This window comes from Anolis carolinensis, chromosome 5, assembly GCF_035594765.1.
Source record: "Anolis carolinensis isolate JA03-04 chromosome 5, rAnoCar3.1.pri, whole genome shotgun sequence".
NCBI classification, from domain to species: Eukaryota; Metazoa; Chordata; class Lepidosauria; order Squamata; family Dactyloidae; genus Anolis; species Anolis carolinensis.
In genome coordinates, this window is record NC_085845.1 from 113028687 (window position 1) to 113055097 (window position 26411).

Consider the following 26411-nt stretch of genomic DNA (forward strand, 5'->3'; position numbering starts at 1 on the left):
TACAAAGGTTGCATTACAAAAAGGGGTCAAGCCATATGCAGTTATTTTAGCATACTATATGGATATCTTTATATTTTCTTCTTCTGTTTTGAATGCCAACTAAGAAAGACAATTTTAAAATACATCTCACACAGTATCATTCTTTACAGATTGCACAGACTCACTCAGTATGTATACTGTACCATTTTGTTAGATATGGCTGAGCTATAGGCCAGCACAATTGTTTTCACTGAGTTGCCTACACGTGGCAGAACATGATGAATTAAACCTTGGAGTAAGTCTTTCTCCTTCTGAATAATGCTGATAGAGAGTGATTCTTCTGCATTTTCCTCTATAAAGAAATCAAAAGATAAATTCAAGAGCAAAACAAGCACACATATTTACAGAAGCTGCCCATATATAGTAACTTCATTTTAAAAAATACATAAATGATTAGCCAATGTTCGTGTTAATGAAAAGTTATCAATATCCTACAACAAGCTGCCTTGGTTGAAAAGATCCAGATTTGCTGGGGTGATTCCTCATCACTGGTTATGCCACTAGAGCAGATGGGAATGCAGTACAATATCTAAGGAGACATATAATCCACACTCCTGCACTAATATATTTAACATAAGGCAAACATGAAAGTACAAACTGAAGTATATTATTCAGTTAAACCTTCTCTCCTTCTTTGTGGTCAAGATTTCAAGGATTTCCTTTCACTTTTCAGAAAACATGAGACCTCTGAAAATGGCTGCCATGGTTTAAGAATGGATTAAACTAATGCTGGATAAGGTAGTTGATATCCAGGTTCGAAATCATGTAGACTATATTAACACTAGCATTTTGAATTGTGATTGTTAAATTACATCAAGATAGATTAATGCATAACTATAGCATTTCACTGGATGTGGGGGAATTACTCTATCAACCATTTTCAGTAGTGCTTTGCCTTACATTTAAGAAAACGTAATATTGTAACAATATTATGGAAAGTAATTATGGAAAGCATTCTAATAAAAACATTTCAGTTCAAATATAGATAGACAGATCTGTTTATTGGGTTGTTGTATGTCTTTCGGGCTGTGTGGCCATGTTCCAGAAGCATTCTCTCCTGACGTTTCGCCCACATCTATGGCAGGCAACCTCTGAGGATGCCTGCCATAGATGTGGGCGAAACGTCAGGAGAGAATGCTTCTGGAACATGGCCACACAGCCCGAAAGACATACAACAACCCTGTGATCCCGGCCATGAAAGCCTTCGACAACACAGATCTGTTTATTGATTAGTCCGCTGACTATATCAACAATAAAAGACAAAAACAAACATACACAGGCAAATAAACACTAATAACTATCTTAAAATTCCTGCAATAATTAACTAAAATGAATTAAAGCACAATAAAACTTGATTAAATAATAGGTTTGGTAAAATGGGATTACATTGCAAGATGAAAGTGGGGGAGTAAAGTGACGAGGGTAAAAGAATAAGTTGGGAAAATTCAAATAAGTTCATCACCATGACAAGGGATCCCATTTTGTGAGATAAAGAGATCGATCTCTCGGGTGGCTGGATTTTATAATGAATTTGGCTTGAAGCTGTCCAGTTCAAATATATATATAGACACCTTTGAGACTATAATTTTATTTACACAGATAATATAATTATTTCTGTAAAATATTTGTGATAAAGGAGATCACACTGCATCTGCTGTAATTTTCCAGAAGAAAACAGCCATTAATGACCATGGCCAGGCTCTGCTCTGGTGTGGTATATGCCTTGTGTACCAGCCTCAAGACTGAATATACTAAGATAGTAAAAGGAAGTTCATGACATTGTTGCAACCTGTTCCTCCATTATGAAGGATGATGCATTCATATTCCCAGACTTTCTTTCAGGGGAAATGCAATCTAGGCAAATCATGTACTTTCCAAATACACTGCTTCAGATTCGATTTACTGCCATTCACTGCTATCCAAGACACTGTTTCAACATTCCCATATCTAACTTTTTTTTCATGTCAGGAGTAACTTGAGAAACTGCAAGTCACTTCTCGTGTGAGAGAATTGGCCCTCTGCAAGGATGTTGCCCAGAGGACGCCTGGATGTTTGATGTTTTACCATCCTGTGGGAAGCTTCTCTCATGTCCCCCCATATCTAATTTTTGTGTGTGTGTGTGTGTGTCAGGGGCAACCGGAGTTGCTTCTGGAGTGAGAGAATTGGCCATCTGCAAGGACGTTGCCCAGGGGACGCCTGGATGTTTTTTGATGTTTTACCATCCTTGTGGGAGGCTTCTCTCATGTCCCCACTTGGAGCTGGAGCCGATAGAGGGAGCTCATCCGCGCTCTCCCCAGGTGGGATTCGAACCTGGCAGCCTTCAGGTCAGCAACCCAACCTTCAAGTCACTAGGCTTTTATCCCCTAGGCCACCGGAGGCTCCCCCATATCTAATGAACAGAGGGAAGCGTATTGACAACATCCTTTTAACATTCTGGATGTCTTCGTGATGGAGATGCTGAGCAGCATGGGATGAAATGACCAGACTGACAAAATGATCAACATGTGGAATGGGAATTCCCCAGCACTACTTCAGTTGGTTTTATAAGAATGTAAGAGTGCACACATTAAATGAGTGCATTGAGAAATCCTGATCACTAATCTGTACAGTGGGTTATGAAACTAAGCCAAAATCCCTGAAAAGCAACACTTATAATATAATAATAATTCTATTTTTATACCCCGCCCCATCTCCCCGAAGGGACTCGGGGTGGCTTACATGGGGCCAAGCCCAGACATCAGACAATATAAAAACATAGCAATAAAACAAGTCAATCAACAATAAAACAAATCATAAAACAAATGAGGTCACTTACAATAAATATACTGATAAAATCCTGGGTTGGCTTCAAAAAGAACTGGGCCAAAAGTGCAAGTAGTGTCAGTACCATCAGGGAGAGATAGATACCAGAGCTATTGTTCCCATTAAAGTGCTGGGGAAGGCGTACAACAAGGGACTATTGCCAGCTAAAAAATTGGAGAGCAATAAGGATAAAATATGCAACAGGTCAATCCTTTACTATGGAGATCAGTCGCCAGAGGACTGTTGGAAGAGCCATGTTTTCAGGCTCTTCTGAAAAGTAAGGAGGGTAGGGGCCTGCCTGATCTCCCTGGGGAGAGTTCCAGAGCCGGGGGGCAACGGCAGAGAAGGCCCTCTCCCTCGCCCCACCAACCGCGATTGCGAAGGTGGTGGGAATGAGAGGAGGGCCTCCCCCAATGAGCGAAGAGACCGTGCAGGTTCATAGGGGGAAATGTGGTCACGAAGGTAGGTGGGTCCCAAACCGTTTAGGGCTTTGTAGGTGATAACCTGCACCTTGAATTGGGCTCGGAAAATAAACGGCAGCCTATGGAGCTCCTTAAACAGGGGAGTTAAGCGCGCCCTGTAATTTGCTCCAGTTAGAAGCCTGGCTGCCGAGTATTGTACTATTTGCAGTTTCCTGGCCATCTTCAAAGGCAGCCCCACGTAGAGCGCATTGCAATAATCTAGTCTAGTGGTAACTAAGGCATGGACCACCATGGCCAGATCCGAAGTTTTAATTGTGCAAAGGCAACGCCTGGGCGTCAAGTGTCAGCATTGAGTCCAGGAAGACCCCCAAGCTGTGGACCTGCACCTTCAGGGGGAGTGCGACCCCGTCAAGCACAGGTTGCCATCCTATGCCCCAATCAGACATACGACTGACCTGGAGGATCTCTGTCTAGTCAGGATTAAGTCTCAGCTTGTTCGCCCTCATCCAGACCAACACAGCGGCCAGACACTGGTCCAGTATCCGAGGGGCTTCCTTGGATTTAGGTGGAAAAGAGTAGTAGAGTTGGGTGTCATCTGTGTAGAGATGGCACCGAACTCCAAAACTCCGGATGACCTCACCCAGCGGTTTCATGTAGATATTAAAAAGCATGGGGGACAGAATACAACCTTGAGGGACCCCACAGGTCAATGGCCAGGGGTCCGAGCAGGTATCCCCCAGCTTCACCAACTGAGAGCGACCCTCCAGGAAGGACTGGAGCCACTGCAAAGCAGTACCCCCAAGGCCCATCCCGGAGAGCCATCCCAGAAGGATGCCATGGTCGATGGTATCAAAAGCCGCTGAGATGTCCAAGAGAACCAGAAGGGTCACACTCCCCCTGTCAGTTCTCTGCGGAGGTCATCCACCAAGGCTACCAAAGCCGTCTCGGTGCTGTACCCAGGCCTGAAGCCAGACTGCAATTGGTCCAACATCCAAGTCGGAACAAATCTGAGCGACTCTGTCAGCAAAATGGTGAGCGAACTCGCTATACTGAGTTGCTGAGTTGTCAGATGCCCCCCCAACCTCAGGAGGGTGGAGGAGCTCCCCGACAACCCAAAACAACTCTGAAGGTCTATTTGTTGCAGACGCGATGCGGGTATTCGAGAAAGCCTTCCTGGCTGCCTGCAACGCCATGGAGTAGGCCTTAATAGCGGCTCTAGACCATGCTCGGTCAGAGACATCACGAGATATCTGCCAGCGGCACTTTAGTCTCCTTCTCGCGTGTTTCATCTCAGCCAGCTCCCTAGTAAACCAGGGGGCTGGGGCAACTCCACGCAACGAGAGGGGACATTCGGGGGCAATCGTGTCTATTGCCCTGTTCATCTCGCTGTTGTAGCGGTCAACCAAGGCATCGACAGGATCGTCAGCCTCCATGACAGGCAGATCCCCAAGAGACCTCAGGAATCCATCAGGATCCATAAGCCTCCTGGGGCAGACCATCTTAATGGGTCCCCCACCCCTGCAGAGATTTGAGGTCACTGTGAATCTTAAACTGATCAGATAATGGTCGGACCATGATAATGGAAGAATAATTTGCTCTTTTACTCCGACCAAATCGTCACTCACAACAAAAACTAGGTCAAGTGAAAAACAAAAGTTAGTTTTGCAGAGAACAAACAATTGAGGACAGATAAACTTTATACTTCAGTTTACCAGACTCATCTATATCTGCATCTTCATCCCATTCCTGAAAAGCACGACTTTCATCTTTTCTGTTCTTCACCCATTCTTCATCAGGCTCTGTGTCAAGGTCACCTGGTGGGCTGCTGGACCAGTCTCCTATCAGTCAAAGATAAAGGACTTGTTTAAAAATCAGCTTTGGAATAATCCACCAACATGAGTAAGAAAGAGGTTTGTAAAGAAACAAAATAGTAAGCACAGAAGTTGCTAGGAACATTGCATGCATCTTGCCATTTTTAATCCCTAACAACTGGAAAATGTGTACATACAGACTTGAAGCACCTTAATATTCTTTCCAGGTCAGGATCATTTCTGTTGGTTCAATCTTTTGCAGACTTGAACCAACTCTCAGTTAATACATTCCCAGTTGAATTAGCCTGCACTCTTCTCTTCCTCTATGGAATTTTAAAGGATTACATTTTGTCATCAAGAGATTAAGAGAAAAGTTGCACAGCAAGATGAAAGCAAACAGACGCCAACCTCTTTCCTTATAGCTCAATTATTATTTCATTGCACTCTCTACTATATACAGAATTGTGTGGACTTTAGAATTTCCCAGATTGAAATTATGTATTTTCTTTAAATGAATACATTCATATACTCAAATGATACTAAATATATAGGGCAAAATCCAAACCTATGCTATGCAGCCCACATGCTTTCTGAGCTATTCCTTTTGAGACATTTATAGATATCTATCATCACTCTAGACACGGATACTCTAAACACACACACACACACACACAAAGACAAGGGCCACAATTCAATACAGTGTTAGATATAGGGAAAAAATCAACCAGAATTTTCAAAAAGTAAAACTCGCAATTTCTTATCAAAATAAATAGTTGTTATTGAGAAATTTCTTAATCAAATAAAATTAATCTGCCATCTAACGAATGACATACACAATATTTACAAAATCATAATTGTGGCCTTAGAAGTCAAATATTTTTCCTTCCCCTTTCCTTCCTTTAACATAAAAATGCATGGTAATGTAAGATTCTAAAAACCGGATCTCCTCCACTCACCTCTGACCCAGCGAATAGGGTAAAGATGCTTCCAGAGAAATCCAGTCTTTGCCAGCTGAGACCATTTGGTGTTTACTTGACTACATCGACACAACTCTTGAGGGCTGAGGTAACTAAAAATAGTCAGCATCACCTCAGAAGGAAGATGAATAATATTGCTGGCTTGTCCTGTTTCTTCAGTTTCTGAAATATACATGAATCCATTCAGAAGTGGCTTCACTAGTTTTTTTTTTCTATTAGAAAGCAAGAATAAGTATCCTCCACTAAAACTGTGGCAGGAGGATATACTACATTTTTGTTCTGTTTTGAAATCTGTTTGCTCAACTCACTCTAGTTTATGGGACTGGTTTTTAATACCGTCTATCCATTTTCAAAAGGATTTCAACAGTCAAGAAATTAAAAAGCCATATCAAATTCGACTGATACTGGTTTACATAACTGGAAAACCTCATGATATTGAAATACTACTAGCTTTCGTCTCCTGGATATTTCTCTGTAGAACTCTGTAGAACTGTTCTATTAAATAGCAGTGCCACGACCTTGCATCAGAAAGTGAAAGTATATTTGGAATTTTAAAAATGTACAATCAGAAATGCAAAGGGAGTACTGGTCACATTTCTCTAACCATAAAGATTTTGAAGAAGAAATACACTCAAATTGCCCTAAGTTTGGTGAACTATTTCTACATACCACTACATGTTTTATCAATATTTTCAAAGAAAGTTGGCCACAATGGCTACTAATTATTTCAACTGAAATGGTTCACCTTGATCTGCTTTTTCATCCACAGAATATTTGAAAGCTTTCTGGAGTTCCTCAGCTTGATTCCAGAGACTAATGCCTCTACGGATTTCTGCTGTAGTTTCCTTCTGAGAGCAATGTTGGGCAATTACTTTCTTTTTTATGTCCTTTAATTCTTCGTAAGTGAAATATTCCATCAACATTGGCTGGAAAACCTAACATGCACAATATGGAACAGTTTTTGAACAATCCTCCCATCAAGCTCTTTCCCCCATTTTTATTCTGTCAACACATACACAATATTTGCAAGTAAAGTAACAGAACATATACATGACAAGAACTATATTAAACTTTAGTATCTGGATTGACAATAACTCATAAAATCAGATATATCTATTGATTGTGTTTATTGGTTTGCTCACAAAAGTTTTAAAAATGGTTATAGTAGCCTGATTTTCTCCAAGATATCACCCCTACAAGATACACTATAATCTTTCTATACTACATATTCATCAGGTATAATTTTTCCATTTGGACAGTTGGTAAGGGTTTCCCTTTACAAAACTTGTAGTTTTTCAAATATGTGACAATTATTGGAATCACTGTGCCATGTTTCTGTGTAAGTCTGATGCACAAAGGAAAAGATGTACATTCAGACTTACATGTTATGTCAGTCCTATATATAATTCTCTATCTCAGTGATGGTTAACTTTAATACTGCTTACCTCCTCCTCTTCTTTCATGTGAGGAAGGAAATCCCTGGTAAAAGCTTCCAGCCTCTCCTTTAACTGTTTCGCATAGTTTAGTTGTTCATATTCATTCTGAAAATAATTTATTTTAAAGAAACATATCTGATTGTATGGTTTTAATTTACAAACACTTATATCACATGTTATATTATACTAAAGTATGTTTCAATTAACATTCAGGTAGTTTGCGATAATTAGCAATGTAAATTTAAGCCATCACTATCACCACCAGCTTTCCAATTTACCTAAAATAGGTATTCAGAGGTCAGTGTACATACAAGATCTGGGAACACTGCAATAGTGTATGACATCATTTCATTTTTAAAAGCATTAGTGGGATTTATTTCCAAAAGGAACCAAATAAAAAACCCCAAAAAATAGGTGACAACACATTGTTGGCTATGAGTAGAATATTATGTACAGATCATAACTATCAAAATGTATCAAATTATTTCAGTACGGGGTTTGGAAAATTGCATTATATAGCAAAATAATGCACACCCTCAGCACATTTTTTTTATTCCTGTAAAATCTATTCAGAAAGATTTGGTACCTTCTGGTGAAAATACTTCCAAATTTATGTTTTCTATCCTCAAAAAAGAGCTATTTTTATAAAAGCCAATTAAGATAAATTCAAATCAGGGGCAGGAAAATGTGGCCGTCAGGGTCATTTTTGTGGACCCTAGGAGTAGAAAATTATTTGACTAAAATTTTCCTAAATTACCTCTAGGGGGGTATGGAGGGAATTTCCATCACATTTTGAAATCCCTCTAGAGACAAAATATCTTTTTACATTTTTTTAAAACTTAATTTCAAAATAACCCCAAATGTGCTCAAAGTCCCAAAACAGAGCGAGGACACTCCAATGTCCTCTAGAAAATACTTGTAAACAAACAAATGATTTTTGCCAACATGGTGGGCAGTGCATTCCTCCAATATCATCTGGGGGTTTATGTGGCCTCCTATAATTCCAAAGTTGCTGACCTCAATTCAGATCAATTTCACAAACTAATTTTAAATGTAAACGTATTCCGTATTTTACTGGCATGGAAGATTTGTCTTCTGATGATGCCTGTAGCCTTTAGTTTAGTTTCTAAAGATGTGGGTACAAACATAGGAGTTCACACTTCTTGTGGCTCAGTTGAATACTTTGATTTAAACTCCTCACAGGCCAGCAAAATTCAATAAAAGCATTAAACCATGAGAAATGTATAAAGCAATAATTTTTTCATTAAAATCATAAATTTGTACAACTAAATTTTGTCTTGTATAGATAAAATACAGTGGTAAAAGATTACAGTCTCAGAGTTTCTTTAACATATGTACTATATACTATTGTACTATCAAGTCTAAATGTTTAAATGTTGTAGTTTTGACTGCTTTATTATGACCATTATTCATATTATAAATGATTTATGAATTGTTCTCCACAGAAGGTGCTTTGAATGTGATTTTCCTGCTTCTTGGACTGGATGGCCCATGAGGTCTCTTCCAGCTCTATGATTCTATGAAGGGAACAGCTTTCAAAGAAGGAAGTTATGCCTTACAGGTATTCACACCCTTCCAGAGAAATCCAAGCTCTAACCTAAAATTATGGCTAACCCATAAATCCAAAAGAACACAATAGATTCAGTTCCACTGAACTCAATGGGACTTACTTCCAAGCAGACATTAACAAGATCACACTGCAAAAAGATCAGAAATATATTAACTCTAATGTAACCACTAATTCAAACCAGATTTTAAGAAATAAGGTTTCACATTATACAACTGAGATAAACTCTTCCCTCTAGTAGATTACCTTCACATTCTTCAACCCTTTCTCAAACAGGCTCAGCATCTCTGACAGTTTGTTGTCTGAATGAACATTATACACAGTCCGGCTCCGTTGCTGAAGTAAGCCAATGATGTATTCATTTTCAATCTGCTCGTGCATTTTAAATTCCTTAAAAGTGGCATAAAGGGATTGGAGTAGAGCACGGAAATCATTGTTGTTGGAAAAGTTGGTTTTAGATAGCTGGAGAAAAAGAAAGAAATTATTTTTCCTGAAATGTCAACATGTCAACTTCTTGAAAAGCATTTTGGAGCATCTCACTTCAACATCTATTTCACACCTAGGAGTCTTTAGAAACAACATCAGGATGATGTGCATCCAACTACAAGCTCTATCTCATGTTTCCTGACAAGGGATATACAAATATACAAATTGAATTTATTCGATTTCATAATAATACTGAACCTGGCAGCGAAAACTGACCATGAATTCCACGGTTGAACTCTGTGTGCTAGATGAAGTAGTGCACTGTAATTCACCAGATGTCAGCCACACTTAAGGATTTTTTAAAAACAAAAACTATACGTCATCAAAACTGTTTCCTGTAAAAGATGTGAGGTATACAAAGCTCTGACCACACTGTCGAGCAAGAGGCTCACTGTCAACATGCTTGCTTGACTGCTCTCACTTGGTTCCTGGCAAGCATGAGCAGCTAAAAATGTTGCAATGCTTTTATTCATAGGCAAACCATTATTTTACATTTATCCATGTTTGTTGTTATTTCAGTTAAAATGCATGTGGATTTTTCAGACATTTAAATTTTTATTTAATAAAGATTAGTAAATTCTAAATTAAATAATGCTCCAGTTAGGAAACAGGAAATTTTTCAGATTTTCCCCCAAATTCAAAATCTCCTTTAAAAATACAACATTACGTCAATTTGTTGATTAATCACATACAAAAACTACCTCTGGGTAGAAACAAAATGCTTACTTCCTTATCAAAATAAACAAATAAAATTTACAGCATGATTGTACATATGTTACAACTACATGGCAACAATATTCTTTCCTCCACTGACTCAGCATAGTATGCCATTAATTCATGATTATTCTTCCAAGGTTTATAGCAGCTATCAAGAATTCAATCCCTGCTACACATTAGAGGACAAAGGGATTATACCAATCTTAGTCTATATTCAGGGTACCACATGAGCACTCATTTCTTTATTATAGAAATGCCACTACAAAATATATATGTTTATATACCACTTCACTATATTACTGAAGAAATTCTAACTGCCTACTAATTGATCTCTATTTATTGAGAATTTCAATATTCTATGTTTATCTCAATGAAGCCTGACAAGTGAAGACACAATGAGAATGTTAGATTCTTTACAAAGGAAAAGAAAGGTTAAATATAATGATGTCTAAAACTAATTCAAGCTCATAGGCAACATCTGAACTGCATAGTGGACTAAATACAGGATCTATTAGTAAAGGTTTCTTCTTGACATTAAGTCTAGTCGTGTCTGACTCTGGGGATTGGTGCCCATCTCCATGTCTAAACCGAAGAGCCGGCGTTGTCCGTAGACACCTCCAATGTCATGTGGCTGGCGCTGTTACCTTTTCGCTGGAGCAGGACCTATAGATCTACTCACATCTGCATGTTTTTGAACTGCTAGGTTGCAGAAGCTGGGGATAACAGTGGGAATTCACCCTGCTCCCGAGATTCGAACTGCTGACCTTTTGGTCAGCATGTTCAGCAGCTCAGCGGTTTAACCCACTGCGCCACCGGGGATCTATTACTCCAACCTATTTCATAAAAATTAGATCTTAGACAAAATAAATTACTTGTCCAGGTGACCTTATGCTGTTTGTGTCATTTCTGCCATGCTGATGTTCAGTGAAAGAAAATACCAACTTTCTCCAAAATATTACAAAGACAATTTCACTTGCTGTAAGTAAATAGCATTAAGAAGTCTGATAGCATTTACTAAGATCTAGACCAGTGGTTCTCAACCTGTGGGTCCCCAGATGTTTTGGCCTTTAACTCCCAGAAATCCTATCAGCTGGTAAACTAGCTGGGATTACTGGGAGATGTAAGCCAAAACACCTGGGGACCCGCAGGTTGAGAACCACTGAACTAGACACTGGCAAAACACAGCCTTTCTGTATACTACACCAACTATCAGAATATACTAGAAAATAGAATAGCCTCAAATAAAACTCCTTCCCCCACAAACTGCTGTATTTCTGATCAGTATCAGAAAGGCTGTGCTAAATGCCATGTTCTGACGTTCTCATTCCTGGAATCCTAGGGCTTCTATATAGTCCTGAGGGGAAAAGTTCTCCAAAGTTTACATAACTAAGCAAAATAACATACTAAAGGTCTGTTCAATGATTTCGCCATCTCCCAAGGAAAAAGAGAGCTAGGACATCAATTTCTTTTCCAAACTGTGGATTAGCTGAGATTTTAGGAATTATGGGGCACGTTCTTCAATAACTGTGTAAGTCCTACAAAGCACTAATTATAGATTTTCATAGGATGATCAATTACTTGAAGGAAAGAAAATATAATAAAAAACTAGATTTAAGTTTATAATAATACTGGCTACAAGTAATAGAAGTTAACAAGTAGTGTTAATTGTTTGACTACTCTTCTGTTCCAACTAATATATTGTTGGTTTGCAAGATTTACACAGCTTTTAAGATCCAGCAGTTTTTTCATACTGTGGTTCAACATACTGTGGTACAATATGTCTTTTTAAAGCCTATTCTCTGTCATACGTAGACTTTTTATACCTCCTACTGCTCAAGGCTTTGCCTGGTGGTCACCATGCTCTGGGTTTAAGTCTCCTGAAAATGAAAGAAAAGGAGATAAATGGTTGCTGGGTGCATGACTGAAAGTTGACAGGGTAGGCCTGCTGGAAGAGATGGGTCTTCCATTCTGTTGGAAATTCCAACTATTCATTTAGCTGTCAGAGCTCTTCCGGAAGGTCATTCCACAAGTTATTATTATTGCTATTATTATTATTATTATTATTATTATTATTATTATTATTATTATTATTATTATTATATATTATTTTAGCAACTATTAATACATCTGCAGTTAATGCTCGTGCACCAGCACCAGCTGTGTCAATTCCTTGAGACATCCAACCTGCCAGGAATGACACGCATCTTAAGTTACATCTCATTTGATTACTGTAATGAGCTTGACACATGGATGCCTTTGAAAAATATTCAACTAGTCTAAAGAGATGCAGCCAGATTGCTAACTGGGGCTGGCCACAGGGGAGCAAACAAGTTTGTCAACAAAGGCCTGCGGTCTCATGCCACTTAGCAATATAAAGAATATGATTGAAATATACAAACCTATCATTACTGTGTAGTAAATGCTGGGACAGTAATTGAAAAAACCACAATTTTTCAAAGACGCACACAAAAACAGCCCAGTTGATGGTTGCCTGTGTTTCAAGCACTGGAAACTTTTTTAATGATTGACGCTAAGTCAGTCCTTTCAAAGAGAAACCAAAAATGCCATCCACAACAGGAAGGACCAGAATTCTCAAAACAGGTTGAACAATGAATTTATCTGCACATCTAATCCGCCTATACGTAGGGCCCTTCCACACAGCCATAATATCAAGGCAGAACATCCCACAATATCTGCTTTGAACTTGGGCCCCTTCCACACAGCTGAATAAAATCCCACATTATCTGCTTTGAACTGGAATAAATGGCCGTGTGGACTCAGATAACCCAGTTCCAAGCAGATACTGTGGGATTTTCTACCTTGATATTCTGGGTTATATCATCATCATCATCATCATCAAAACTTTATTTGTGTCCCACCCCCTAGCCCCATGGGACTCAGAATGGTTAACAACATGAAATAATAAACAAAGCAAATGGACAATATAAACAATCAATTATATGACTGTGTGGAAGAGCCCTGGTTATCTGAGTCCACACTGCCTTCTCTCCGTCCCAACACTGTCACAAAAACAATTGGTGAGAACGAGAGAGAGGGCCTTCTCTGTGGTTGCTCCAAAAGACATCAGAATGGCCCCTTCCCTACTAACTTTCACATGTCAAATAAAAACTTTTCTCTGAAATCAGGCCTTTAATGAAGATCAATACAACAGTGATAGGTGCCATTGTAACATCTGGAGCTGAACTATTCTGTGCAGTACCTTACACACAAGTGGCAATGGGAAGGATTGGGAAGACAATGGCTTCAGTTTATGTTTACTTAGTTTAACTATACCAAAAGTGCCAACTGTAACAACAATAACTTTATTTTTGTACCCTGCCTCCATCTCCCCGAAGGAACTCAGGGGGGCTAACATGGGGCCATGCACACCAAAACAGGATAAAATACATACATCAAACAGGATAAAATACATGTATTTTAATCTGTAATGTGTTTTATTCTGGTTTGATTGTCATATTATGTTTTAATTGTTATTATTAACTATGTCCATTTCCTTTTTGTTCTAATGTACCTATATATTTTATACTGTTTTTGTACTGTTTTTAAAAAGTTGTGAGCCTGAGTCCAATTCAGGGGGAAAAGCGGGATATAAATAAAGATTTATTATTGTTCTTAGCATATACCTTGTTAGACGCTTTAAATTCCCCGATGAGGGAGAAAAGCAGGATAAAAATTAGATAATAATACTGTAATAATATATTCTTGTTCAAAGCAGATGTGAGATTTTATTCAGCTGCATGGAAGGGATCGTAGAGGCCTCCTTCCTTTTCCAGTTATGTCACAAGTTGCTTACAAAGGAGGGCACTGCATCTAGAAAGCCTCAAGTGTAAAATGTAACACAGACAAGGTGAGGACAGAAAGAGGGAAGATTTGAGTAACTCTTCAACTGGTTGAATAACTGCAACCTGACACACTTAAGCCCCTTCCACACAGCTATATAAATCTCACATTATCTGCTTTGAACTGCAATATATGTCAGTGGGGACTCAGATATTCCAGTTAAAAGCAGATATTGTGGGATTTTTCTGCCTTGATATCCTGGGTTACATGGCTGTGGGGAAGGACCTTTAAAAGAGTGTGTTTTCGCCAAGGGACGTCAGAGGAGTCTTGGAGCCCTTCCACACAGCCATATATCCCAGAATATCAAGACAGAAAATCCCACAATGTCTGCTTTGAATTCGGTTATCAGAGTCCACACTGTCATATATTTCAGTCCACACCAGATAAGGTGGGATCTTATCAACTGTGTGGAAGAGGCTTTGGAGTAAGGGGGTAGGATTTTGGGCCCTTCCAAACAGGCCCTATATCCCAGGATCTGATCCTTGGTTTTGTGTTTATCCCAGATTAGATAATCTGTGATAAACACAAAACCAAGGATCAGATCCTGGGATATAGGGCCTGTTTGGCAGTGCAGGAGCATATAATCTAGTTTAAAGTAGAAAAACTGTGATCAGTTCCTGGGGAAAAGGGCCTGTCTGGAAGAGCCCTTAGAGTCATCCCTTAAAGACTACAACGGGGAGGAAAAGAGGTGAGAGTGAGTCCTGGGATGTCTTGGTGGGAGGAGGGGGGGCCTTCCGATTAGAGCGGCTGTTCCGCAAGACGGGGGGGTGAAGGGTGATGCTGATAAGGCGCACAGAGTGGCGCACGAGGCGGGGACATCTGCGCAGCCGCCAGTCTGGCCCCTCTCCCCAGAGTGCGCGCGTGCGCCGCCCCCTCCCCTCCCCTCTCGCGCCCAAACCCTCGCGCGCCAGGCTCCGAGCCCTGGCTGACAGAAGAGCGAAGGGCCGGAGGCGTGTCTCGGCGGCCGAGAGGGTTCCGCAGAGCCCCGCCTGGCCGCCCAGTTCTCTTCCCAACCCGGCCTCCGTACCTTGTCGCAGTAAAGACCTACGAGCTGCTTCATCCGCCAGTGCGGGGCCGTGAAAACATCCACCTCCTCAGGGAAGGGAGCCATCTTCTCTTCCCCATATAGAGGCGCTCGCTCGCTCGACGACCGCGGGTCAAACGGCGGCAGGCACAGCCTTCGCCTTGCGCACGCGCGCCGCAGAGGCCGCTCGCGACCCGACGCGGAAGGCGCATGCGCCGGCAGCTTGCTTCACAGGTCACGTGCAGAGCGTAGACCCAAAGGAGAAGCAACAGGAGATTTCCGAGTGCGCCGTCGGGGAGACGCCATTTTTCAGCGCCGCCCTTGAAAAGATTGCCATTCAGGGCCCTGCCAGGCCTCTTCCACACAGCTGAATAAAATCCCACAATATCTGCTTTGAACTGGAATAGATGGCAGTGTGGACTGAGAGCATAGATATTGTGGGTTTTTCTGCCTTGATATTCTGGGTTATTTGCATCTGTGAAAGGGCCCCCAGGCAGACCCAACATCCCAGGATGTGATCCCAGGTTTCCTGTTTATCCCAAATTATCTGGTAACGGGGACTTATAATCCGTCTTAAAGTGGAAAACCTGGTATCAGATCCTGGGATATAAGGCCTGACCGGAAGGGCACAGCCCTACAATCCAGAATATCAAGGCAGATAATCCACAATATGTGCCTTGAATTGGGGCCCTTTCCACACAGCTGAATAAAATCCCACAATATCTGCATTAAATTGGAATATATGGCAGTGTGGACTCAGATAACGCAGTTCAAAGTAGATATTGTGGGATTTTCTGCCTTGATATTCTGGTTTATATGGCTGTGTGGAAGGGCCCTGAATCCACACTGCCATATAATCCAGTTCAATCGATCTTATACAGCTGCATGGAAGGGACCCTGAAGAGCCCTCAAACAACCCAACACTCTACATGGGGTTGCTTTTGAAGATGGCCCAGAAGCTCCAATTAGTACAACGGGCGGCAGCCAGATTGATAACCAGGGGAGCATACTACTCCCTTGTTAAGACAGTTCCACTGGCTGCCAATATGCTACTGAGCCCAATTCAAAGTGCTGGTTTTGACCTATAAAGCCCTAAACAATTCTGGTCCAACTTACCTATCCGAACGTATCTTCCCCCAATGAACCATTAAGATCATCTGGGGAGGCCCTGCTCTCGGTCCCATCTGCCTCGCAAGCGCGGCTGGTTGGAATGAGCGACAAAGCCTTCTCAGTGGTGGCTCCTCAGTTGTGGAACGCCCTCCCCAGTAACATCCGGCAAGCCCCAACTCTTGGGCTTTAGGAAGAACGTAAAGACATGGCTTTGTGTGCAAGCATTTAATGAGTAAACATATTTGACATGGTCTGAACTAAGGTCTATGTGCAAGGTTTTTGGAAGAATGGAATCGAGTAATTATATGTTTTTAAGCTTGTATAATGTGTTTTTATTAATTATTGTTAATTGTTTAAATGTATTGTGGATTTTTATTGATTTTGTTGGGGCATTGAATTTTGCCAGCTGTTGTAAGCTGCCTTGAGTTCTCTCGGGTGAGAAAGGTGGGGAAAAAATATTGTAAAATAAATACGAGAAGAGAAGGATGAAAGTGTGTTCATTTAAGGCTGACTGGGGGCTTTCTTGGGGCCCTTTCAAACAGCCATATAACCCAGAATATCAAAGCAGAAAATCCCACAAAATCTGCTTTGAACTGGGTTATGTGTTGTCGAAGGCTTTCATAGCCGGAATCATTAGGGTGCTGTGAGTTTTCCGGCCATGTTCCAGAAGCATTTTTGCCTGACCTTTCGCCTACATCTATGGCAGGCATCCTCAGAGGTTGTAAGATATGTTAGAAACTAAGCAAGTGGAGTTAATACGAGTAGAGTAGAGTCTCGCTTATCCAATGTAAATGGGCCAGCAAAACATTGGATAAGCAATATGTTGGATAATAATAAGAGATTAAGGAAAAGCCTATTAAACATCAAATTAGGTTATGATTTTACAAATTAAGCACCAAAACATCATGTTATACAACAAATTTGACAGAAAAAGTAGTTCAGTGCTACAGTAATGCTACGTAGTAATTACTGTATTTACGAATTTAGCACCAAAATATCATGATATATTGAAAACATTGACTACAAAAATGTGTTGGATAATCCAGAACGTTGGATAAGCGAGTGTTGGATAAGTGAGAGACTACTGTATATCTGGAATGTCCAGGGTGGGGGAAAAGAACTCTTGTCTGTTTGAGGCAGGTGTTAATGTTTCAATTGGCCACTTTGATTAGCATAGCCTTTCCGTTTCAAGGTCTGGCTGTTTACTGCCTGGGGGTATCCTTTGTTGGGAGGTGTTAGCTGGCCCTGATTGTTTCATATCTGGAATTTCCATTTCCTGAGTTGCTCTGTATTTACTGTCCTGATTCTAGAGTTCTTTTTAATACTGGTAGCCAAATTTTGTTCATTTTCATGGTTTCCTTCTTTCTGCTGAAATCGTCCACATGCTTGTAGATTTCAGTGTCTTCTCTGTGTAGTCTGACATGACAGACAAGAGTTCTTCCACCCTGAACATTCCACAGATATATAAACCCCACTTGCCTAGTTTCCAACATACCTCGCAACCTCTTAGGATGCCTGCCATAGAAGCAGGTGAAATGTCAGGAGAAAATGTTTCTGAAACATGGCCATATAGCCTGGAAAACTCACAGCAACCAAGATATTATGTGTTATTATTTTAAAACAGCCTGGCCTCAGGCCCACAAGCTCCCATACAGACCTGAACTGTCACCCCTGAACTGCCTGCTTGGGAGCCATGTTTTTTATTATTATCATCATTATTTACATTCTGTTTTTCCTCTCCTAAAAGTCATTCAGATGTTACCTGTGGAAGGCCAGGGACGAAGGAGCAGCACCCACCAGCCTTGCAGGAAGCCAAGGAGGTGTCTGTCGCACCATCACAACATCTTCAATCTCTTGCATCGCCTTCGAACTAATTGTGGCTTGTCTTCTTCCCTTCTCGGTCAATGTAAGTAAGGATGGAACATGTAGGTGGAGGGCCCTTCCACACAGCCATATAATCCAGAATATCGACAGATAATCCACAATATCTGTTTTGAACTGGGTTATATAATCCAGTTCAATATAGATTTTATACAGCTGTGTGGAAGGGGCTCAAAGCCCTTCCAAATAGGCCCTATATCCCAGGATCTGATCCCAGTTTTTCTGCTTTAAACTGGAGTATGTAAGTCTTCACTGCCAGATAATCTGGTATAAACAGAAAACCTGGGATCAGATCCTGAAATATAGGGCCTGTCTTGAAGGGCCTTCAGTTAATAGAATGAAAGAGTTGGAAGAGACCTCTTGGGCCATCCAGCCAAGAAGCAGGAAAACCGCATTCAATGCAAACCCAAACAGATTGCAATCCAGCCTCTGCTTAAAAGCTTCCAAAGAAGGAGCCTCCACCACATTCTGGGGCAGAGAGTTCCACTGCCGAATAGCTCTCACAGTAATGGAATAACTATTGCAGTTTCAGTTATACGAACGGAATGTGCATTTACTAAGACCTTGAAAACAAGTGTATGGCATGATTGGACAAGAATGTGTTTTCACAATAAAATGTTAAAACGTGTGTCAAGTATTGGAAAGCTTCTTTCATTATCTGTGGCTTGGAAATAAGAATTCTCACCCATTGTCTAAACCAAAATGCTTCAAAGATATAATAGGTCTGTTATAATATTAGATTTGTACCACGGACAGTGCATTTTATTCTAGTTCTAGCAAGTTTGTTTACAGTCAGCCCCCACATTCACAGATTTTGCATCCATGGATTCTACTTTCAGTGGTTTGAAAATATTTCATCAGGAAAAAAATCCAAAACATCCCAACCTTAATTTAGCATTTTATATAAAAAGGATGCCATTTTACTACACTGTTATAAGAGAACTGGAGCATCAAGAGGTTTTGTTATCCTCAGGTGTTCCTGGAACCAAACCCCAGCAGATATCAATTCTTTCATATGTATTCAACCATAGCCCCTGGTGGCGCAATAGATTAAACCCTTGTGCCAGCAGGACTGCTGACAGGTTGGCAGTTCGAATCCAGGGAGTGGGGAATCAACTCCAGATTCCCATGCTGGGACATGAGTGAAACCTCCCACAGGATGATAAAACATCTGGGCATCCCCAGGGCAAGGTCCTTGCAGATGGCCAATTCTCTCACACCAGTCTCTGACACGAAAAAAAAAATCAGTATTCAACCCCCCCCCCCCCCCCCCCGATTTAGAACAATAGTACTGGACTCCTTTAAAGTGTTTTACTTAAATCAGTCTTAATGACATAGCCAATGCATACACATTCTGGGAGTTACAAATCCAAAGGTAATTAGGAGGGTGATCCCCCCTCCTCCCCTTGCTCTGTTTTATTACATCTATCTTACTCAAGATAGTTCTTGATTCCATGCCAAGTTCTGTTTTCTTTTAACGGAACACCCTAAAATTTAAGACATTCTTCAAAGGAAAAGTAATGCACCCATTTTTCAGAGGGACCATTTTTTCCTATTCCATCTTTATTTTGGAAAATGTATGGCAGTCCCAGGATTTTCCACACAATGAGCCAAGCTGGGGAAATACTTCAGATCTATATTTTAAATTCCCTCTTTTTTTTTTTGTCAAATCAACATCTAGCCTTTGCTGGATGGGATTACATTCCCCCTGAAGACACAAGTCCACAGTTTTGGGCTCCTCCTGGATGCAGTATTGAACCTGGAGGCCCAGGTATCTGTGTTGGCCAGGAGGGCCTTTGCTCATTCAAAACTTGTGTGACAACTGCACCTATTCCTTGAACTCCACTGGTATATAATAAATGTAAAACTTAATCCAGACAAGACAGATGTGCTCCTGGCCAGTCGGAAGCCAGATCAGGAAGTAGGGATCTAGCCTGTGCCCCTGAAAACAGGTTTGCAGTTTGGGGGTCCTCTTGGACTCAGTGTTGAACCTGGAGGCCCAGGTATCTGCAATGGCCAGGAGGGCCTTTGCACAATTAAAAGTTTGATGCCAGCTGCAGCCATTCCTTGAGAAGTCAGATCTGGTCATGGTGGTATATGCCTTAGTTACAACCCATAGATTACTGTAACAAGTTCTATGTGGGGCTGTATTTGAAGAGTGTTTGGAAACTTCTGCTGGTCCAAAGTGTTGGTTCAAAGGGGCTGGCTTCAGAGAGCAGACGACTCCCCTGTTACAGCAGCTCCACTGGCTGCCAATCTGCCAAACAACACAGTTTCCAAGCAATGTTAGAATGCCAGTAGTGTGGGAGCCGTGCAAGTTTCTGTGGGAGGATGTTCCAAAACCTAGGCAACCCTAAAGAGAAAAAAAGCCTTTTCTGCCAATTAGACTTCTGGTAACAGTGGGATCTGCTGCAGTTTTTTTCCAATTCCCAGCTTGCTCAATGAAACAAAGAGACAATGTTATACTTTCTGGACAAAAATTTACCTTCCATGTGTATAAAAACAGAAAATGCACTGTTCCTTGCCTTTGTACACACAACCATAGATTACTTGGTTCCTATGAAAGGTCTAAAACCAGGACATTTTTACCTCTGTCACCAACATTTCCACTTTCTTTGGTGGGTCTGTGCATGCCTGTGAGGCAAAAGGCTATCCTGGTGATAACTAGTGTTCATGGTTTGAGTGAGTGGGTAAGGGATGGGGCTAAACCCACAGTAATATACCCTTTCACAAATGAAAATCAGGATGTGTGTGCACAGATCTGGGTGCAATTATTCAAAGTGGTTTCCTCAAAGAAAGTTCTGCTTAACTGGCATGGCTCTCCCTGTCCCATGTTTTGCCTACCTCCAGAAGCAATTTAGAGTCACATCACACAGGATACCCAGTTCCAAAGCAAGAAGAGGCCATACCAATTTATGCTTGAATCTACTGGGAAGGGAAAGATTCTGTCCCTCCTTCCCCACCTGTTGAACTGAGTACGAACTACTTTTGCTTTTTGAACTTTGTTTTTCAGCAATTGAAATAAACCCAGGACATAGGGAGTCGAGAATATTTCCCCTGCAAACTGGGTCAGATAAACTCATGAACATTTATTTTAGCTGCAGCACAAAGGTGTTTAAGGTATCAAAACCATAAAACCAACAAACACCCTGAGCAATATTCCAGTAGGGTCCATGGTTCAAGTGTTTCACAAGTGTCTCAGCTTACCACTGCATTCCTTCCAAGCATCCCTGTTTAAAAGAGACACCTCTGGTTGATCCTCTGTTGTCCCATTTTCTCATATGTGTTTGAAATAATCCAGATTAACTCACCTCCTCTTTCTAGGGCAATCTAGAAAAAAACTGGAATTTGTGCTCCTCATCAAAAGTGTTAATTTAAGCAAGTTAACCTTCTTCCCCTCTCTTTGTGGCTTGAGGTAGGTTACAGAATACTTAAAACACGTAAACATTGTAAAAATTACACAGATACATATGAAATGTATTACATTACAAATTACATATTAGTGTATTTCTATAAAATATATATTAAAATACACAGAACAGAGATTAAACATGGCATGAGTTTAAAATTCATGGGTAGGCCTGTTGGAAGAGATGAGTCTATAGATGGTTTTTAAATTCTGACAGCTCATTTAGCTGTTGGAGCTCTTCCAGCAAGTCTTTCCACAGTCTTGGGTTGTCCAATTAAAAGGTCTTCTGGGCAACAGCCAGTTGGGTTCTGGCAGGCTGGAATAGGCCAGATAACATACCGTATATACTCGAGTATAAGCCAACCCGAATATAAGCCAAGGCACCTAATTTTACCACAAAAAAACTGGGAAAACATTTGACTCCAGAATAAGCCGAGGGTGGTAAATTTCAGAAATAAAAATAGATACCAATAAAATGACATTAATTGAGGCATCAGTAGGTTAAATGTTTTTGAATATTTACATAAAGCTCAAATTTAAGATAAGACTGTCCAACTCTGATCCAATCATTATTCTCATTCTTCAATGTAAATGTGCTTATATATCCTTTCCATAATAATAGAGTAAAATAATACATGTAATAATAATAATAATAATAATAATAATAATAATAAATCCAGGAAAACAATACATGTAGTAATAAATAGAGTAAAATAATAAATACAATAATAATCCTGTAATAAGATCAGAGTGAAATAATAAATGTATTAATAATAGTAAAAAATAGAGTAAAATAAATGTAATAGTAGCAGCAATAATAGAGAAAAATAATAAATGCTGAATATAAATACTGTAAATAAATACATAAATAAATGTAATAATACCAATAGTAATAGAGAAAAATAATAAATGTATCATATTATAGCCTCACCAAGTATAAGCCGAGGGGGGGCTTTTTCAGTCTTAAAAAAAGGGCTGAAAAACTAGGCTTATACTCAAGTATATACAGTAAGTGTTTGGGGCGAATTGTATGGGAGAAGGAGATCCTGCAGGTAACCTGGACCCAAACCATGTAGGGCTTTAAAGATCAAAACCAATACCTTGTACTTGACCTGGAAAATAATTGGCAGCCAGTGGAGTGACTTTAGGATAGGTGTAATATGTTTACTCCTGGATGTTTCTGTAACCAATCTGGCTGCCACATCCTGAATCAGCTTCTAAATTTGGCACAAAAGAAGCCCAATGTAAAACACATGCAAAAGTCCAGCCATGAGGTTACTAGTGTGTGCACTGCCATCTTTCGGATTTCCAAATCTAGGAAGGAACGCAGCTGGCATATCAGCCAAAGCTGGTAGCAAGCACTCCTGACCATTGCATCTACCTGGGTTTACATTTGGAGAGACTACTCCAAGAGCACTTCCAAGCTGTGAATGCAGTTTAGCAGCCTCAATTCCATATCCAGCTCAGAAGCTGATTTGAAATGGGCCAAGGAAGTGTGTGTCATCCAAGACTGCCTTTATGGGTTTCATTTGGTTGGATCACAGCTCTGGTCTTTAGATTTGACTTCACATAGGAGCGAACATGGCATAATTGTTTGCATGTTGGACTATAGCCACATTTGCACTGACAATTTAATGCAATTCAAAGCTAGCTTCAAACTGTGGCAATCAGACAACAAACTCCCACAAAAGTATGTGAAAGAAAACCCTTAATGTGCATCAGTGCTCTGTGGTTTATGCAGTCAACATCCGGACTGCAAACTGGTTCCAGGATTTCCTGTTATCTGCATAGCCAAACCATTTTTCGATTGCAGTAAATGGTTAGTGCAGGGGTCCTCAAACTTTTAAAGCAGACTGTGCTTTAGACTGTGGAGGGGCCGAATGATCATTTGAAAGAAAAAAAAAAACGAACAAATTTCTGTGCACACTGCACATGTCTTATTTGTAGTGCAAAACAACAATAACAATGAAAGAACAATACAATATTTAAAAATGAAAACAATTGTAACCAACATAAACCTATCAGGATTTCAATGGGAAGTGTGGGCCTGCTTCTGGCCAATGAGATAGTCAAGTTAATTAGGATTGTTGTTGTTGTGCCTTCAAGTCATTTCAAACTTTGGGCAAGCCTAAGTCTAAAATTATTTATTTATTCATTTACTACATTTATTTATTACATTTATATCCTGCCCTTCTCACCCCGAAAGGGACTCAGAGCAGCTGTATGTACATACAATATATTATATTATTAGCATAGCACAATATTAGCAATATATATTACTATATTGAACTATACCACTATACTGCAATATTATATGTAATATATAACGTATAATTAATATTATTATATGGTTTTATTATTAATATTATATTGTATAACATATTATTATCAATATTATATGTATATACAATATATTATATTATTAAAAATGATATAAAAATATTATGTTATAAAACTGAGGGCAGGGGCCAGGTAAATGACCTTGGAGGGCCGCATCCGGCCCCCGGGCCTTAGTTTGGGGACCCCTGGGTTAGTGTATATGGGGTCTAAGCTGGATCTTCACTGCCCTATATTCCACAGTCTGATCCCAAATTATCTGCCTATCCCAGATTATCTGGCAGTGTAGGGTCAATAATCCAGTTCAAAGCAGATAATCTAGGATCGCATCCTGCGATATAGGGCAGTTTCAATCCAGCCTAAGACTCTGGAGACAAGGGTTCAAATCCCCATTCAGTCATGAAAATCCTTTGGGTGACCTTGGGCAAGTTACACACTCACGGCCCTAGAAAAGCCCATTATAGATTTGCTTTAGGGTTACCATAAGCTGGAAATGACTTGAATACACACAAGAACAACAATCTCCATAGATATAGTCCCTTTTTACCAATGGAAAGGTGTATCCAGGCTACCATGACCAATTAACTTTGTCAGTTTAGCATAAACAAACGTATGATAAAAGTGTCCTCTAGATGGCACTAAAGGAAAACCAAAAAACATGCTTATTGGCACATATCAGATAATCCACCAGTTTGTCTAAATAGTTTTTTGTAGTCTTAATGGGACTACAAAAGACTACAAAGATTATTTGTCTGAAATGCCAATTAGAGTCCAATTTCATTTCCACATTACTGTATGTTGATGTTTAAACCCCATTTGTTTCAGCCTCTGATTTATCATAACACAATACTTCAGATTTTCCACCTCTCACGCCAAAAAGCAGGTGGTTCAAGCTCTTTTTGTTAAGGTGCATCTATGTTGTAGAATCAATATAGTTTGACACCACTTTAACTGCAATGGAGTATTGAATTCTGGATCGCCTCTCGAATTGCAATGGAGTGTTGAATTCTGGACCACCCCTTCTGATTCTTGTTGTAGCAGTAGCAAGCAGGCCCAACATGGCTAGTGTCAATAGCTTGTTGCCTGAAATGATGTTAGCCAGGGCACCAGAGTGATGTGGGAGAGAAAGAAAAGGAATCACCCCATCCTTTCCCCCCTCCTTTTTCTGATTGCCCTGGCACCCTGGCCAACATCACTCCAGGCAGCAAGCAATGGACACTAGCCATGCCACACCCACTGGTCAGTGCTATGATAAGAATATGAGTGAGACAGTCCTATACCATGTCCCTAGGCTGTCCAAGCCCAGAAAATATGGGATGGTTGTGTAAACAGTTGCAGCCAGTTCCATCTGAGTTTCATTTGCTTACATGTCACTGTGCCGGATAAAGGGATAAAGTAACTGTTTGCTCCAGATTCCTTGAAGCAAGCTGTGACTTTTGCTAAGTACAAAATGGAATGTAAGTAGGTTTCATTCTTGTTCAGACTGTTCATTGTGGCTTTCTTTCAATAGCTGAGTTAATTTGTCCATCTCTGTAGTGTCTACTAATTCTCTAATTCGTTCATTTCTAAACCGAAGAGCCAGCATTGTCCTTAGATGGATGCCTCCAAGGTCATGTGGCCGGCATGACTGCATGGAGCACTGTTATCTTCCCACCAGAGCGGAACCTATTAATCTACTCACATTTGCATGTTTTCAAACTGCTAGGTTGACAGAAACTGGGGCTAACAGTGGGCTCTCATTCCTCTCCTTGGATTTGAACTGCTGACCTTTTGGTCACACGTTCAACAGCTCAGCAGTTTAACCCACTGTGCCACCGGGAGCTCTAATAAACGATCGAATAAAACAAATAGCTTTATAATAAAAATAATTTCAAGACTTTTTCTTCAAATACCATAACAAGTTACCAAAACAAACAAAAACATAATAAACCATTTATGATAAACAACACCAATACACCACCATATTTTAAAAATATTCGGAAGAATCCATGTCAAAGATAGAATCAATTTTCCAGCTCCATTAAAGGGAGAGAAAGGCAAAGAGAAGAATGAAAAAAAGTGTAGTTTTCATGATAAAGATAAAATATGGTGAAAATGTATACGAGGTATTTTTGCTTTTTTCATCAGATTTCATTTTTCTTACGATTTTCTTATGACTGGCATTTTAATGGACAAACGTACAGGTCTTTATCACACAAGACAGGCAAAACGAACATTGCTGCTGGACTATTCCTATTGCATGATGCTGTGTACATCCCACTGCTGGTGTGCCTCCCTGATCAATTATTCTCTAGCTACTTCATCACATTGAGGATGGGAAGTATAGAGCTCAGTCTGACTCAGTGTTGGAATAAAACGGATGATTTCCCTATGGATGATTTCCCTACTTCAAACTCTCCTCGTCATGGAAAAATACTTTGGGCAAGTGGCTCTCTCTCAGCCTAAGAGGAAATCAAAAATAAGCACCCTCTGAATAAATCTTTCCAAGAAAATGCCATGATTGAGTTGCCT

At 40.2% G+C, this 26411-nt stretch overlaps 1 protein-coding gene across 1 annotated transcript in view; it reads right to left on the bottom strand.

The window, feature by feature from the left end:
• The window catches only part of fbxl5 (F-box and leucine rich repeat protein 5), a 30812-nt gene extending 15451 nt beyond the window's left edge, over positions 1-15361 (bottom strand). The window contains exons 1-7 of the mRNA XM_003220357.4: positions 15167-15361; positions 9322-9537; positions 7497-7592; positions 6797-6986; positions 6031-6213; positions 4976-5101; positions 183-331 (exon numbers count right to left, since the gene is read on the bottom strand). Of these exons, the coding sequence (XP_003220405.1) occupies positions 183-331; positions 4976-5101; positions 6031-6213; positions 6797-6986; positions 7497-7592; positions 9322-9537; positions 15167-15250 (1044 nt within the window). The 5' untranslated portion in view covers positions 15251-15361. The remainder of the gene's footprint in view (positions 1-182; positions 332-4975; positions 5102-6030; positions 6214-6796; positions 6987-7496; positions 7593-9321; positions 9538-15166) is intronic.
• Between the last annotated feature and the right edge of the window lie 11050 nt (positions 15362-26411).